Source organism: Rattus norvegicus, chromosome 19, assembly GCF_036323735.1.
Source record: "Rattus norvegicus strain BN/NHsdMcwi chromosome 19, GRCr8, whole genome shotgun sequence".
Lineage (NCBI taxonomy): Eukaryota > Metazoa > Chordata > Mammalia > Rodentia > Muridae > Rattus > Rattus norvegicus.
Window position 1 is genome coordinate 14865289 of NC_086037.1, and position 18510 is coordinate 14883798.

Consider the following 18510-nt stretch of genomic DNA (forward strand, 5'->3'; position numbering starts at 1 on the left):
TATTGTCTCCTAGAGAGTTCTGGCATCCTCTGTGATGTCACCAGTGTTGTAGTGACAACCAGTGCCCTAGTTTCTCTCAGTCTGAGTCTGGCAGTTGCAAGCTAAGACATGTTTTCCCGTCTTCGCAAGCGTTTTGGGAGGGGGAACGTCGATTGTGGAGAGACTAGAGTGAAGGAGTCTAGCCTTTCCTCTCAAAGTAATTATGGACAAAGACAGCACTTCTGGGGAATGTTCAGTAAGTTCTGGGCAGTGTATTTTGAGCTTCCTGTCAGGGGGGCTGGAGGCTTAAGCTGACCTTTCTAGCCACAACAACTGGAGCATCTGAAAAGGAATTGAATTTCCATGAATATTACAATTCTTAAAGTCAAGGATTTCAGACCTTTAGTTTCCCCATCCCCACTGGGAGGATAAGGTAAGGCCAATGCTATTATACTGTGAACTTCTGGCCTTTACTTTTCAGTGCATTTGTTATGTTACATTGATATAATAACACCATCAGGAGTCATGGAGGGTCCACCTTTTCTGAGTTTAGACAGGGCAGCAATGTACTTCACTATCATTGCTTCTTTAAATACAGTGGGTATCTGACAGTAGGAACAGGGAGAGAATTGTGCTCCAGGCAATAACCTTATGTTCTTAGACCTTCTCTGATTTCTTCTAACTGGAAGGGTCATCGTTAGCTTTATATATTAGAGGTTGTGTGTTACAAACATGTTTCTACAATACAAAAGCTATTTGGAACGTGTAGACCAAGATGCAGCCTGTAACCTATTGGCACTTCTGGGGTTTTGGTGTTTCAAATAGGGGAACAGATAAGTCTGTTGACCATGTCCTCCTTGGAAATGCATTTTAAATCTAAAGTTGTTGGCCTAGAGTACCAGGGTAGGACATCTGAGTGTCTCCAATCATTCAAATGTTGTAGATGGTGAATTTATCATCTGAGTTCTGAAACCACAGGGGTGAGGAAACCAAGCTGTACCCTGTTCAGCTGATAATAATCCTGGAGAAGCCATCTCCGTCGTCCATGTAAGCACGTGATATCCGGCATAGGGAACACCTGGCTGCTTACATCTCTTGGTCTCTATAGAGTAGTGGGAGAACTGAGATCCACTGAGGAGGATCTTAAGCATAGACCAATCGCCTAGCAGTGACACTGGGTTCCAGGCTTGTTCTCCTGTTTAGGCCTAACTGTGGCCTATGTACACTCTATGCATTCTCCCCATGCAGGTTCACTTGTGTTCTTCTACCTAAAGACGCTGGGAGAGAAACATCTTCCCCTGAAACTGCCCTAAGCGAGAAGCAGGCCAAGAAGGAAAAGGAGAGGCTGATTAAAGAGCTGCAGCTCATTACCGAGGAGAGAAATGACCTGAGATATCGCCTGAGGTTTCTGACAGAGAGATCCAAGAACAACAGGTATGGATCCCTCCAAGTGCTTTGTTACATTCCTGGGTCTGCAAGGTCACCTTCATATTATCCTATTAAGGTTTTGGGTTCTAGAAAGCTGTGCCCCCTAACCACCCTGTGCTAAACCTCACCTCCCATATAGAGGAGATTCAGAATCTGACCCTGAGGAGCGAGATGGAAAATGGACTCATCTGCTTCCATTTATTGAAAAGCAGAACTTGTGGTCTGAATGAAGAATTCAGGAATAAAGTCAGGGAGAGTGAGTGCCCAGTGTGCATTTGCAAAGCCCTTGACAGCTGGTGTCTTTGCAAGATTGTAATTGCAGTGAGTTTATGGTCAGTCTCTGTACTGCTAGGCAGGGCACTGAGTGCTGGAAGATCCAGGCAGCAGCCTGAGGGTCCTGGTCCCAAACTGTGCATCTCAATGCTTGAGTAGAAGGTCTCAGGCTCAGGCCTGTTTGTTATTGTCTGTGTGTCTTGCCCTCTGAGACAGCAATGGTGCATGCATTTCTCCTGGTTCTCACAGTGCTCTCTGTTTCCATATTTCTCTTTCTCTTTCTCTTACTCTGTTTACGTTGCTCTTTTTTGTGGATATGTCTCAGTCTGTGAGTCTGTGTGTGCATACATCCAAATGCATATGGACAACTTTTGTATGTTTATATTTCCCTCCACACTTGGAATCTAGGGGTCGACGTCTTGGCCTGAGTATTTACCTGTAACACTTTCATGGTCATGTGAATGCTTTGTTCTGGGAGCCCCACTGTCAACAACACAGTTCTTTGCCTATGTGGACACGTTTGTCTGTTTATTTTTATTCTTTGTGCAGATTATAATTTTGTGTTGATATACGGTCTGTTATCAAAACAGGAGAAAAGAAATCACAGGTTTCTGGCTGTGTTGGGGTGGGGGAGCATGGAGAGGTGTGGCCTAGGCTCTTGATAGCTTAACTGGCTTGACTGCAGATTTCCTCTTGATTGAACAAAGGGAGCCAGGGAACCCTCCCTCTGGATGCCAAGCTTCTGGTGTCCTGGACGCAGAAAAACACGTTTCTGAAGCTGAAGAAGATACCAATATGTAGAATTCAGAAGGTGTCCTTCCAGGACTGGTGTAGTACAGGACCCACCCCAAGTTCATATATTCCTAAATGCTGATGTTCATAGTATTCTATCATTTGGGGCCAGGCCACACTTCAGGCCAAATCCGTATTACGAAGACCTGGAGAGAATGGAGGAGGCGGTCATGTCAATTCTGCACAACTTAGAGATGGAGAACACTGAGATCCATGAGAACAGCCATAAGCTGAAGAAGGAGATTACCTTCTCTAGGTAAGTCCTGGTCAGAAAGGCTATCACCTGTGGAATGGCCATTTCTGATTTCTTTGTTATGGATTGGAAGGTCTTCAGCTATGATTCTATCTCTTGTGCTGTTTACACATCAGTGTGCCAGGGTCATTAGGACTCAGTTTTCAGTTCCATAAAAGACTGTTACTCATCCCAGGATTGTCTAGGCATCTTCAGAAGGCTCCAGATAGAACAGTAGTGATTGAAGTCAGCAGAAGGTTATTAGGCTGACCTGGACCTATGGTGTCATACCAGGTTTTACAAAACTTAGTGCGTGGACCACATGGTTAGCATGACCTTCTCTTGGTTCTACTGACCTGCTTTGAGGGTGTTTGCCAACTACTAATTGATGTTGCCCCCATGCATTGGGCTTTCATGGATAGTTGTAGATCCATGTTCTTTTTGAGAGATGCGGACACTAATTGGTGCTCGGCCCAAACAAACAATTTATTCTTCCTGGAATTAACTCTTTGTGGTTTGTGCAGCAGCCTTATATGTATCGAGATGTATTTTATTAACTCTTCATGGGTACCTGGAACCTGGTATGGTTAGTGGGACTTGGGAGTAGGAATGGGAGAAAGGGCCAGCATGATCTTACTATGCAGACTGTATTTCCAGAAACCTGCTCAGCCAGCTCCTGATGGAGAACACATGTAGGAAGAAGTTGGTCCCACAGAAGCAGGGGAGCAAGGAGGGACATCTTGATTGTGCACTGAACCAGAAATATTTGGTTGACTTCAACCAGAAAGATAAAGACCAGCAACGTCCAGATCCAGCATCATCAGGTAGGGACGAGCAGCTGAGTTAGCTTAACTATATCTGATAAAATTTGCCAATTTGATACAACTTTGCTTTCTCCTACCACCTCTCTAATTTACACTCCCAACCAGCCAACCCCCTCATGCAATGGAATTGTTCATTGCTCTGCCTATGCACAAGTATTCTGGGAAGTTAACCACTTTTCAGAAACTGAATTATTTTGCAAGTATATTTTGCTGCTCTTTTTGAAGCTGCATTATAGAAATGGTGACAGATGAATAACATACCTCATTATTGCATATCCATGTGATAGATTGGATCCTATGCAGAGTTTTGAACAACTTCGTGGTCCTTTGACAAATGACACTCTGTGGTCATGTGACTTCTTGTGTAGGAAGCACCTTTCTGGGATAAGAACCAAGTGCAAATGTCAAATTAGTACTTGTCATTGGCTTTAACCTTGGTGACATATGGACATCTCCTTTCTTCCTGCAACCCAATGAGGTCTCTTCCCATTGCCCTGTTCTTGGTTTGCACTGGTTTAAGTCTGGGTCCCAGATTGGCAGCCCACATTACTGTGAGGCTTGCTGGAGATTTTGCCCTGCCTGCAGAGTTAGCAACAATGATATCAGTTAAAATGTCCATGTCGACTGTCCAATAGAACTGAGGTGGTAGAAGGCAGCATTCTGACAGCTGGCTTGCATTTCCCCACCAAATCAGTGTCTGAAAAACTGCCTTCCTCTCCCAGGTCTCAGAAAGTGCAAGAGAGCTGGAATTGGACACACACCAGTAAGAGAGCTTCCTGAAGAATGAGTTGCTTTCTCAGGAGTCCCTGATGACAAACATCCTGAATGGTAACAACATTTTTTGGATGAGTATTCTTCCTCAGAGTTAATTTGTCATTTCTTAGAGACCCTCAATTTATATAACACTAAGCCAGCCTGACTGATTGAGGTCTTACTCACTTTCTTTTTCAGAAAACAGCACTTGAGAGACAACTTGGGGGACTGCCTTTCATTATGTGTGCTAGAGGAGAAACAGCAATACGTCTATGCTTCTAAATGTTCGTTAAGAATATGCTCTTTAGAAATATTTTTGTTTTGATTTTCATTGAAGTTTTCTTTTTGTTGTTTCATATTTATATGTTCTTGTTACTATTTTTCACTTTGAAATATTTTTAAATATTTTTATTCATTTTAATCCTGTTTTGTTGTCAAAATGTATTTGTTATCAATAAAAATTGAATTCTATCTCTTCACTCTTAAGACCATCATTCTTACTTAAGGGTTCTGTCCCCTCCTGTGGACTTAGAACTGACAGCTAGAGATGGATCTCTGCCTGTTCCATGGAGCCTGGGCTAATTAGTGAATTCAAAGTCACCAAGGGGTACCCAGTGTCACAGTGTCTTTTTTGAGGAGAATGTGGCTTTTTCTCGGCACACACTTTATGATGTAATCACTGACATGCTTTACCCAATTGTTAGGGTCCATGTGGTTCTTCTGAGAGAGCAGCAGATGCTCTACCCTGTGAGTCATCACCACAGCTCCTGCAGGTGGCTTTTGTTATTCCACATGAGGTGCTGTATTAGGTGGATAGGATCACCTACATTTAGAGAGATCTCAGGAGATGTGTGTTCACAGGGAACTTACTGAGCTGTGCCTGCTCAACGTGTTAGGTTGCCAGGCATCCCTACAGGGCTCTGGTGTCCCCACTGCTCAGTGTGGGCAGGATCATCCTCCAGCATCACTTAGTGTCCATATTAGAGCAGATCTTTCACCTGTTGTCAATGATGATCATATCTGTTATGCACATCTGATAAAATACAGAATAGAAACTAGCTTCCTGTAAGCCAGCTTGGCATAATGAGTTCTTTTGGTAGCAAGAAAAGTATCTTAATCTAAGCAGTTTAGGGAGGAACCTCAAGAGCATCCATAGTGAATGTAGCCTGCAGCTGTGAACACACATTTCTTTTGGAGAGCAGGCCTGTGCAAGCCCAGGACCTAGGTGGGACAGTTCAAGCTACCCTTTTTCCATGGCCAATCTGGGATCGTATTGAGAATGTATTTTTTCCAGGTGACTCATTTCCAATTTATGGAATGGAACTAATGTACTGAGAGTGGAGGTGACTCACAGAGTTAAAGTACAGAAGGAATAATCCAGATGTCCACAAAAGCTTGCTGTCACCCCAGTGCTTTTAAAAGCTCAGCAGGGTCTCTGCACCCAAATCCCGTGGGAGGGAGAGCTAAACCTTCAGAGAGGCAGACAGGCCTGGGAAACCAGAAGAGACAGCTCCCTGCACACACATCTCGGACGCCAGAGGAAAAAGCCAAAGACCATCTGGAACCCTGGTGCACTGAAGCTCCCGGAAGGGGCGGCACAGGTCTTCCTGGTTGCTGCCGCTGCAGAGAGCCCCTGGGCAGCACCCCACGAGCGAACTTGAGCCTCGGGACCACAGGTAAGACCAAATTTTCTGCTGCAAGAAAGCTGCCTGGTGAGCTTGGGACACACGGAAGCAGAATTTCTCTAGAACCGGGCACGTTCTGTGTTTACCGGAAGTCCCACACCCGCGGATCCCGGCCCGCAGCAGCTCTCTGCTCCCAGACCCGGTGAGAGAGAGACCCAACCGCCTGGTCAGGTGGGCACTCGTGAGGCTGCAGAGCGGAAGAGACCACCAACACTGCTCACCCCTGCCCACATCCCTGGCCCAAGAGGAAACTGTATAAGGCCTCTGGGCCCCCGTGGGGGAGGGCCCAGGAGCGGCAGGACCCCTGCCAGAGACACTGCCGGACCCTGAAGGAAACAGAACGGATAAACAGTTCTCTGCACCCAAATCCCATGGGAGGGAGAGCTAAACCTTCAGAGAGGCAGACAGGCCTGGGAAACCAGAAGAGACTGCTCCCTGCACACACATCTCGGACGCCAGAGGAAAAAGCCAAAGACCGTCTGGAACCCTGGTGCACTGAAGCTCCCGGAAGGGGCGGCACAGGTCTTCCTGGTTGCTGCCGCTGCAGAGAGCCCCTGGACAGCACCCCACGAGCAAACCTGAGCCTCGGGACCACAGGTAAGACCAAATTTTCTGCTGCAAGAAAGCTGCCTGGTGAACTCAAGATACAGGCCCACAGGAACAGCTGAAGACCTGTAGAGAGGAAAAACTACACGCCAGAAAGCAGAACACTCTGTCCCCATAACTGACTGAAAGAGAGGAAAACAGGTCTACAGCACTCCTGTCACACAGGCTTATAGGACAGTCTAGCCACTGTCAGAAATAGCAGAACAAAGTAACACTAGAGATAATCTGATGGCGAGAGGCAAGCTCAGGAACCCAAGCAACAGAAACCAAGACTACATGGCACCATCAGAGCCCAATTCTCCCATCAAAACAAACATGGAATATCCAAACACACCAGAAAAGCAAGATCTATTTTCAAAATCATATTTGATCATGATGCTGGAGGACTTCAAGAAAGACATGAAGAACTCCCTTAGAGAACAAGTAGAAGCCTACAGAGAGGAATCGCAAAAATCCCTGAAAGAATTCCAGGAAAACACAATCAAACAGTTGAAGGAATTAAAAATGGAAATAGAAGCAATCAAGAAAGAACACATGGAAACAACCCTGGATATAGAAAACCAAAAGAAGAGACAAGGAGCTGTAGATACAAGCGTCACCAACAGAATTCAAGAGATGGAAGAGAGAATCTCAGGAGCAGAAGATTCCATAGAAATCATTGACTCAACTGTCAAAGATAATGTAAAGCAGAAAAAGCTACTGGTCCAAAACATACAGGAAATCCAGGACTCAATGAGAAGATCAAACCTAAGGATAATAGGTATAGAAGAGAGTGAAGATTCCCAGCTCAAAGGACCAGTAAATATCTTCAACAAAATCATAGAAGAAAACTTCCCTAACCTAAAAAAAGAGATACCCATAGACATACAAGAAGCCTACAGAACTCCAAATAGATTGGACCAGAAAAGAAACACCTCCCATCACATAATTGTCAAAACACCAAACGCACAAAATAAAGAAAGAATATTAAAAGCAGTAAGGGAAAAAGGTCAAGTAACATATAAAGGCAGACCTATCAGAATCACACCAGACTTCTCGCCAGAAACTATGAAGGCCAGAAGATCCTGGACTGATGTCATACAGACCCTAAGAGAACACAAATGCCAGCCCAGGTTACTGTATCCAGCAAAACTCTCAATTAACATTGATGGAGAAACCAAGATATTCCGTGACAAAACCAAATTTACACAATATCTTTCTACAAATCCAGCACTACAAAGGATAATAAATGGTAAAGCCCAACATACGGAGGCAAGCTATACCCTAGAAGAAGCAAGAAACTAATCGTCTTGGCAACAAAACAAAGAGAATGAAAGCACACAAACATAACCTCACATCCAAATATGAATATAAAGGGAAGCAATAATCACTATTCCTTAATATCTCTCAATATCAATGGCCTCAACTCCCCAATAAAAAGACATAGATTAACAAACTGGATACGCAATGAGGACCCTGCATTCTGCTGCCTACAGGAAACACACCTCAGAGACAAAGACAGACACTACCTCAGAGTGAAAGGCTGGAAAACAACTTTCCAAGCAAATGGTCAGAAGAAGCAAGCTGGAGTAGCCATTCTAATATCAAATAAAATCAATTTCCAACTAAAAGTCATCAAAAAAGATAAGGAAGGACACTTCATATTCATCAAAGGAAAAATCCACCAAGATGAACTCTCAATCCTAAATATCTATGTCCCAAATACAAGGGCCCATACATACGTAAAGGAACCTTACTAAAGCTCAAAACACACATTGCACCTCACACAATAATAGTGGGAAACTTCAACACCCCACTCTCATCAATGGACAGATCATGGAAACAGAAATTAAACAGTGATGTCGACAGACTAAGAGAAGTCATGAGCCAAATGGACTTAACGGATATTTATAGAACATTCTATCCTAAAGCAAAAGGATATACCTTCTTCTCAGCTCCTCATGGTACTTTCTCCAAAATTGACCATATAATTGGTCAAAAAACAGGCCTCAACAGGTACAGAAAGATAGAGATAATCCCATGCGTGCTATCGGACCACCACGGCCTAAAACTGGTCTTCAATAACAATAAGGGAAGAATGCCCACATATACGTGGAAATTGAACAATGCTCTACTCAATGATAACCTGGTCAAGGAAGAAATAAAGAAAGAAATTAAAAACTTTTTAGAATTTAATGAAAATGAAGATACAACATACCCAAACTTATGGGAAATATGAAAGCTGTGCTAAGAGGAAAACTCATAGCGCTGAGTGCCTGCAGAAAGAAACAGGAAAGAGCATATGTCAGCAGCTTGACAGCACACCTAAAAGCTCTAGAACAAAAAGAAGCAAATACACCCAGGAGGAGTAGAAGGCAGGAAATAATCAAACTCAGAGCTGAAATCAACCAAGTAGAAACAAAAAGGACCATAGAAAGAATCAACAGAACCAAAAGTTGGTTCTTTGAGAAAATCAACAAGATAGATAAACCCTTAGCCAGACTAACGAGAGGACACAGAGAGTGCGTCCAAATTAACAAAATTAGAAATGAAAAGGGAGACATAACTACAGATTCAGAGGAAATTCAAAAAATCATCAGATCTTACTATAAAAACCTATATTCAACAAAATTTGAAAATCTTCAGGAAATGGACAATTTCCTAGACAGATACCAGGTATCGAAGTTAAATCAGGAACAGATAAACCAGTTAAACAACCCCATAACTCCTAAGGAAATAGAAGCAGTCATTAAAGGTCTTCCAACCAAAAAGAGCCCAGGTCCAGACGGGTTTAGTGCAGAATTCTATCAAACCTTCATAGAAGACCTCATACCAATATTATCCAAACTATTCCACAAAATTGAAACAGATGGAGCCCTACCGAATTCCTTCTACGAAGCCACAATTACTCTTATACCTAAACCACACAAAGACACAACAAAGAAAGAGAACTTCAGACCAATTTCCCTTATGAATATCGACGCAAAAATACTCAATAAAATTCTGGCAAACCGAATTCAAGAGCACATCAAAACAATCATCCACCATGATCAAGTAGGCTTCATCCCAGGCATGCAGGGATGCTTTAATATACGGAAAACCATCAACGTGATCCATCATATAAACAAACTGAAAGAACAAAACCACATGATCATTTCATTAGATGCTGAGAAAGCATTTGACAAAATTCAACACCCCTTCATGATAAAAGTCCTGGAAAGAATAGGAATTCAAGGCCCATACCTAAACATAGTAAAAGCCATATACAGCAAACCAGTTGCTAACATTAAACTAAATGGAGAGAAACTTGAAGCAATCCCACTAAAATCAGGGACTAGACAAGGCTGCCCACTCTCTCCCTACTTATTCAATATAGTTCTTGAAGTTCTAGCCAGAGCAATCAGACAACAAAAGGAGATCAAGGGGATACAGATCGGAAAAGAAGAAGTCAAAATATCACTATTTGCAGATGACATGATAGTATATTTAAGTGATCCCAAAAGTTCCACCAGAGAACTACTAAAGCTGATAAACAACTTCAGCAAAGTGGCTGGGTATAAAATTAACTCAAATAAATCAGTTGCCTTCCTCTATACAAAAGAGAAACAAGCCGAGAAAGAAATTAGGGAAACGACACCCTTCATAATAGACCCAAATAATATAAAGTACCTCGGTGTGACTTTAACCAAGCAAGTAAAAGATCTGTACAATAAGAACTTCAAGACACTGAGGAAAGAAATTGAAGAAGACCTCAGAAGATGGAAAGATCTCCCATGCTCATGGATTGGCAGGATTAATATAGTAAAAATGGCCATTTTACCAAAAGCAATCTACAGATTCAATGCAATCCCCATCAAAATACCAATCCAATTCTTCAAAGAGTTAGACAGAACAATTTGCAAATTCATCTGGAATAACAAAAAACCCAGGATAGCTAAAGCTATCCTCAACAATAAAAGGACTTCAGGGGGAATCACTATCCCTGAACTCAAGCAGTATTACAGAGCAATAGTGATAAAAACTGCATGCTATTGGTACAGAGCCAGACAGATAGACCAATGGAATAGAATTGAAGACCCAGAAATGAACCCACACACCTATGGTCACTTGATTTTTGACAAAGGAGCCAAAACCATCCAATGGAAAAAAGATAGCATTTTCAGCAAATGGTGCTGGTTCAACTGGAGGGCAACATGTAGAAGAATGCAGATCGATCCATGCTTATCACCCTGTACAAAGCTTAAGTCCAAGTGGATCAAGGACCTCCACATCAAACCAGACACACTCAAACTAATAGAAGAAAAACTAGGGAAGCATCTGGAACACATGGGCACTGGAAAAAATTTCCTGAACAAAACACCAATGGCTTATGCTCTAAGATCAAGAATCGACAAATGGGATCTCATAAAACTGCAAAGCTTCTGTAAGGCAAAGGACACTGTGGTTAGGACAAAACGGCAACCAACAGATTGGGAAAAGATCTTTACCAATCCTACAACAGATAGAGGCCTTATATCCAAAATATACAAAGAACTCAAGAAGTTAGACCGCAGGGAAACAAATAACCCTATTAAAAAATGGGGTTCAGAGCTAAACAAAGAATTCACAGCTGAGGAATGCCGAATGGCTGAGAAACACCTAAAGAAATGTTCAACATCTTTAGTCATAAGGGAAATGCAAATCAAAACAACCCTGAGATTTCACCTCACACCAGTGAGAATGGCTAAGATCAAAAACTCAGGTGACAGCAGATGCTGGCGAGGATGTGGAGAAAGAGGAACACTCCTCCATTGTTGGTGGGATTGCATACTGGTAAAAACATTCTGGAAATCAGTCTGGAGGTTCCTCAGAAAATTGGACATTGAACTGCCTGAGGATCCAGCTATACCTCTCTTGGGCATGTACCCAAAAGATGCCTCAACATATAAAAGAGACACGTGCTCCACTATGTTCATCGCAGCCTTATTTATAATAGCCAGAAAATGGAAAGAACTGAGATGCCCTTCAACAGAGGAATGGATACAGAAAATGTGGTACATCTACACAATGGAATATTACTCAGCTATCAAAAACAACGAGTTTATGAAATTCGTAGGCAAATGGTTGGAACTGGAAAATATCATCCTGAGTGAGCTAACCCAATCACAGAAAGACATACATGGTATGCACTCATTGATAAGTGGCTATTAGCCCAAATGCTTGAATTACCCTAGATCCCTAGAACAAACGAAACTCAAGACGGATGATCAAAATGTGAATGCTTCACTCCTTCTTTAAATGAGGAAAAAGAATACCCTTGGCTGGGAAGGGAGAGGCAAAGATTAAAACAGAGACTGAAGGAACACCCATTCAGAGCCTGCCCCACAGGTGGCCCATACATATACAGCAACCCAATTGGACAAGATGGATGAAGCAAAGAAGTGCAGACCGACAGGAGCCGGATGTAGATCGCTCCTGAGAGACACAGCCAGAATACAGCAAATACAGAGGCGAATGCCAGCAGCAAACCACTGAACTGAGAATAGGTCCCCCGTTGAAGGAATCAGAGAAAGAACTGGAAGAGCTTGAAGGGGCTCGAGACCCCAAAAGTACAACAATGTCAAGCAACCAGAGCTTCCAGGGACTAAGCCACTACCTAAAGACTATATATGGACTGACCCTGGACTCTGACCCCATAGGTAGCAATGAATATCCTAGTAAGAGCACCAGTGGAAGGGGAAGCCCTGGGTCCTACTAAGACTGAACCCCCAGTGAACTAGACTATGGGGGGAGGGCGGCAATGGGGGGAGGGTTGGGAGGGGAACACCCATAAGGAATGGGAGGGGGGAGGGGGATTTTGCCCGGAAACCGGGAAAGGGAATAACACTTGAAATGTATATAAGAAATACTCAAGTTAATAAAAAAAAAAAAAAAAAAAAGAACTGGCTGTACTGATATCAAACGGGGATCTTTCATATCCACTTTCTTCCAAGTCTACCAGCCATCTCAGTTTGTTGCTGTAATATGCCTGACAATCAAGGACACAGAAAAATAACTTGATACACAGCAAGGACATTGTGATCATATCCTGTGTCGTTATGTATGTACTGGATGAGGTTTGTTAAAATGACAATATTGCACAAAGCTTTATATAGGACCCATCAAATTAAGGGTCACTATGCACTGTCATAGCTAAAATGGCCTGGTCAGAAGTGACCACTGGATCACTTTTCTGTAACTTCATTGAGAGGCTTGTGCTTTTTGTGTTTTTTATTTTTCTGTTTTTTTTCTTATATTTATTTATTAATTTATTGCTTTATATGTCGTCAGGAAGATAGTTCAAGTCATGGATCTGCCACCAAAATCTGAGCTTTGCTACTAATACTGTAACAGTATTAGTGTATGCATTCAATAAAATAACTGGTTGTTTTTTTTTTTTAGTATGATAGATGCTTTTGTGTTTTGTGCGGTGATCCATGAAACAGGAGTGAAGATGCTTGTTTCTTACTCTGTCCACTGAGTTATGTCTCTAGGCTTGTCCTACTCCTTTGGCTGCATCCCCCCCCCACATCTGCTGACTATTTTATTTTTCAGATGAAATCACACCTTATAGCTTAGAGAGGCCTGTAAGCAATCCTGCTTTGGTAACTTAAGTGCAAAGAGGAGAGCCCCACACTCAGCCTGAGGGTGCATTCACTGGTGGATCCAATATTTCAGTTTCCTCTGCTAACAGATCACCACATTGTTGCCAGGACCATAATGAATGCAATTCTTTTTCCTAAGGAATCTGGTGGCAACTGTCAAATGTTAAGCACAAAGCTTCAGGTTGTACCTCTAACACACACCCACATCGCAACCTACCCGACAGGCTATTTCTGGGTGTGATTTCATGCACCTGCACATGATGAGACAGGAGACCTCTTTGGCTACTTATAGGAACTGGTGTGATTTCTCAGTAATCTTTAATGGGTAATATTGCTGACTGAGTAGAATTTGAGGTAGGATGAAACACTTCTGTGCAGGGATTGGGGAGGAAGCACTCATTTAGATACATAGCAATGACTTAGGTTTTTCCAATCAAGCCTAGAGTCAAATTTGGCTTTGGAAGCATGTGGTGCTCAGTGGCTATGCCACAGGGAAGTCTCCTGAAAAGGGCACATCAGCTTTTGCTCAGTACAGGGAGAATATTAGCAAGAGGCAAAGTCTGTTCTCCGTGACATCAGCAGTCCCTTCGTGGACATTCTATTGTCTCCTAGAGAGATCTTGGAATCCCTGTGATGTCACCAGTATCGTTGTGACAACCAATTCCCTACTTTTTCTCTTAGTGTCCAAAGGATATATCCACAGACATGTTTGCCCGTCTTAGTAGGCGCTTTGGGAGAGTTGATGTTGATAGAGAAGAGTCTAGAGTGAAGCAAACGAAACCTAAAGGTAATGATGGACACAGGACATGGGGGATGTGGAGTAAGTTCTGGGCAGTTTATGTTGAGCTTCCTGTCAGGGGTGTGTGTGGGGGTCTTCTGCTGGCCTTTTTAGTAATGGGCCACAACCACTGGAACATCTCCACAGATATTGAATTCCATGATTATCACAATTCCTGAAAGTCGAGGTTTTCACATCATTAGTTTCTCCATAACCACATGGAGGATATGGCAATGCCTATGCTATTATTGGGTGAACTTCTAGTCTTTACTTTTACACTGCATTCGGTAGGTTAAATTGATATAATAACACCATAAGTAGTCATGGAGGGTATAACTTTTCTGAATTAAACAGGGCATCAATGTACTTCACTTTCATTGCTTCTTTAAATTCAGTGACTATCTGACAGTAATAAGAGGGAGAGAACTGTGCTCCTGGCCATGACCTTATATTCTTAGAACTCCTCTGACTACCTCTGGCTGACGGGGCCAATCTTACCTTCATATATTAGAGGTTCTGTGTGGCAGATATTTTTCTACAGTAGCCAAAGTATATGGAGCAGGTAGAGAAAGAGCCTGTAACCTATTGGCACTTCTGGGGCATTTGTCATTTCAGTAGGGGTAATTATTAAGTCTGTTGACCATGTCCTCCCCCTACATGACTTTTTAATGCAAAGTTATTGGACTAGAGTAACAGTGTAGGATATCTGAGTATCCCTGATCAATCAAGTCATTGTGGATGCTGAATTGATGATCTGACTTCTGAAACCAGAGGGGTGAGGGTCCTGAAACCAGGTTGTAGCCTGCGTACCTGATAATAATCCTGGAGAAGGCATCTCTCTGGTACTTGTAAGCCTGTGTGGGCGGGCATAGGGAACACCTGGCTGCTTACATCTCTTGGTCTCTATAGAGTAGTGGGGGAACTGTGATCCACTTAAGATGCCTCTTACACATAGACCAAACTCCTTGCAGTGACACTGGCTTCCAAGCATGTTCTCCTGTTTGGACCTCACTGTGGTCTGTGTATGCTCTATGCATTCGCCCCTTAGAGTTCACTTGTGTTCTTCTACCTACAGAGGCCTGCAGACAGACGTCATGCCCTGAAAATGTCCTAAACAAGGTGCAGGCCAACGAGGAAGAGGAGAGGCTGAATAGAGAACTGGAGCTAACTACCAAGGAGAGAAATGAGCTGACAGATCGCCTCCTTTATGTGACAGGTGGATCCATGAACAAGAGGTATGCATTGCTCCAAACAAACGACCTTGTTCTAAACCTCATCTCCCATAGAGAGGAGATCTAGAACCTGACCCTTACTGAGGAGTGAGTTTGGAAATGGACTCTCTGATTCCACCTGTTGAAAATCTGAACTTGTGATCTGAGTGAAGAATTCAGGGATAAAGTCACTGGAGCATGAGTTCCCAATGTACAATTGGAAAGCCCTTGACAAGTGGCAGCTTTGCAAGGTTCTAGGTGCTGTGAGTTTGTGGAGAGTGTTTGTACTTGCTAGGAAGGTGACTGAACGCTATCATCTCCTGGCAGCACCCTTAGGTGACAGGTCCCACATTGTTCATATCAATGCTTAACTAGAAGGCCTGAGGCTCAGGCCTGGTCCTTCTTGTCTGTGTGCCTTAAACTCTGAGACAGTAATGGTGCATACATTTCTACTGATTCTCATTGTGCTCTTTCCATATTTGTCTCTCTTTCTCATTCTCTGAGTCTGTTTACTTTGCTTTTCTTGTGGGTGTGTCCCAGTTTGTGTGTCTGTGTGTGCATAGGTCTGCATGCATATGCACAACTTTTATATGTTTCTGTGTCCCTCCACCCTTGGAATTTAGGGGTCTGTTTTTTGACCTCAGGATATACCTGTATAATAGTTTCATGGAGGTGCAAGTGCTTTATTTTGGAAGCCCCACTTTCAACAGCACAGTTCTTTGCCTGTGTGGTCACATTTGTCTGTACATTTGTATGCCTTGGGAAGACTATAAGTTTGTGGCAATATCTGGTCTCATCTCCAGAATTATGTGTAGTGTCTGCCTCTAGAATATTAGTTATTCGGCTTGTAGCATTCCACTTGTCAAAACAGGAAAAAATGAAATTAGAGGTTTCTGGATGTGTGTGTGTGTGTGTGTGTGTGTGTGTGTGTGTGTGTGTGTGTGTGTGTTTGGGTAAGCTCTGTGGCCTAGGCTCTTGACAGCATAACAGGTTTGAATGTAGATCCAGCCCTCCTGATTGAAAAAAGTGAGCCAGGGAACCCTTTATCTGGGTGCTTAGCTTCTGTTGTCCTGGGCACACAATTCCAAGTTTCTGAAGCTGAAGAAGATCCAAATATGTAGAATTCAGAAAGTGTCCTTCCAGGGCTGGGGTAGTACAGGACACAGCCTGAGTTCATATAATCCTAAACCTCGATGTTCATTGGGTTCTATCTTCCTGGGGCCAGCCCCTACTTCAGGCCAAATCCATTTTATGAAAACTTGAAGATAAAGGAGAAAGAGGTCATGTCATTACTGCACAACTTAGACACAAAGAACATTGAACATCGTGAGAAATTTCAGGAGCTCAAGAAGGAGATTCACTTCTATCGGTAAGTACTGGTCAGAAGGGCCCATCATTGTGGAATGGCCATGTCTGCCTCTCTTTCTTCTGGACCGGAGGGTCTGCAGCTCTGGGCCCATCTCTTCTGCTGTTTAAATATCACTGTGTCGTGGGTCTTTTGGACTCAGATTCAGTTCCATAAGAGACTGTGACTCATGACCACAGTGTCTATGCATCTTTAGAAGGCTCTGGATAGAACTATACTGATAGAGGCATCAGAGTGTTATTAGGCCAACCTGCATCTCTGGGGTCATACCAGGTTTAACAAAGCTCAATGTGTGGACCACATGGTTTGCATGACCTCCCTTGGTCATACTGTCCTCTTGTGGTTATTTGCCGCCTACTAATTGATGTTGCCCCGATGCATTGGGCTTTCATGGATAGTTGTAGATCTCTTGTTCTTTTGGAGAGACATGGACTCTTATTGATGCTTGGGTCACAGAAACAATTTATTCTTCCCTGGATTGGCCGTTTGCTGTTTGTGCAGCAGCCTTACATGTATGGAGATGTATTCTATGAAGTCTTTATGGGAATCTGGGTCCTGGTGGAGTTTGTGGGATTTGGCAGTTGGAATGGGAGGAAGAGGCTTCAGGATCTTACTATTCAGAGTGTGTTTCCAGCAACCTGCACAGCCGGATCCTGATGGACCAGGCATGTATGAAGAAGAAGTTGGTCACATTGAAGCAGGAGAGCAAGGAGTTACAGCGACATTTGTTTGAGTTGAACCCGACTGAGGAAGACGAACAGGAGAAGACCAGCAACCTCCAGACCCAGCAAAATGTGGTAGGAACAAGCAGCTGAGTCAGATTAACAATGTCTGATACCATTTGCCTATTGGATACATCTTTGCTTCCCCTATCACCTTTCTAATCTCCCCACACCCAGTCAGTCACCCACCTCATGTGATAGAGTTATTCATTGCTCTGTCTATGCACAAGCATTCTGGGATTTTAACCACTCTTCAGAAACTGAATTATGGGCAATTATACTTCTCTGCCCTTTTTGAAACTGCAGTCCAGAAATGGTGCAGAGAAATAACATATCACATGACTGCATCTCCCTGTCACAGATTGGATGCTATGAAGATTTTTTATCCAGTTCTTGGTCCTGTGACAAAGGTCATACAGGGGTCATGTGATGGTTGGAAGCACCTTGTAGGGATAAGAACCAAGTGCAAATGGCAAATGAGTCCTGGTCATTGGCTTTGATCTGGGTATCATGTGGCCTTCTCCTTTCTTCCTGCACCCCAATTAGGTCTCTCCCCATTTCCCCGTTCTTGGTTTGCACTGGTAGAAGTCTGAGGAGCAGCTTGTTATCCCACAGTACTGTGAGGGTTGCTGGTGACTTTCCCCAGCCTGCAGAGATATCAGCAATGATTTCAGTGAAAGATCAGTGTTGTCTGTCCAATGCAGCTGAAGGGACAGAAGGCAGCAACTTCACAGCTGGTATGCGTGTCCCCACCAAATCAGTGTCTTAATAGCTGCCTTCTCCTCCCAGGTCTCAGAAACTGCAGGAGACATGGAATAGGACGGATCCCAGGAAGACAGCCCCCTGAAGAGTGAGTTTCTCTGTCAGAAGTTCCCTGCTGACGACAATCCTCAACAGTCAAAGACTTTTTGTGGGTGAATATTCTTCTTCTCAGTTAATTTCCTCAATGTTTAGAGACCCTAAATTTATGTATCCGTATGCCAGCCTGTCTCCTTGAGGTCTTTCTCCTCTCTCATACCGACAACACCATTTGAGAGACATCTGACGGGACTGCCTTGACATCTCATGTCCTAGAGGAGAAACAGCACTACAACTGTGTTTCTAAACGTTCATTAAGAAAATGCTGTTAAGAAATGTTTTTGGTTATGATTTTCATTGAAGTTTTCTTTTTGTTATTTCATAGTTATATATTCTTGTTACTGTTTTTCATTTTTTATACCATTTTAGTTGTTCATTTTATGCCTGTTTTTTGTAAATTG

General features: G+C 43.1%; 1 protein-coding gene and 1 long non-coding RNA gene across 2 annotated transcripts; both read left to right on the forward strand.

Moving 5' to 3' along the window:
* LOC134483532 (uncharacterized) lies at window positions 1–4752 on the forward strand. The gene is made up of 5 exons (XR_010060356.1): window positions 1–235; window positions 1228–1413; window positions 2585–3528; window positions 4251–4356; window positions 4480–4752. It is a non-coding gene; the product is annotated as an uncharacterized LOC134483532 (long non-coding RNA).
* A 10788-nt stretch (window positions 4753–15540) lies between these two features.
* Window positions 15541–18510, forward strand: LOC134483373 (disks large homolog 5-like). Its single transcript, XM_063278665.1, has 3 exons — window positions 15541–16532; window positions 17164–17326; window positions 18041–18510. The coding sequence occupies exons 1-3, from the start codon at window positions 16357–16359 to the stop codon at window positions 18068–18070; spliced, it is 369 nt and encodes a 122-aa protein (XP_063134735.1). The 5' UTR covers window positions 15541–16356; the 3' UTR covers window positions 18071–18510.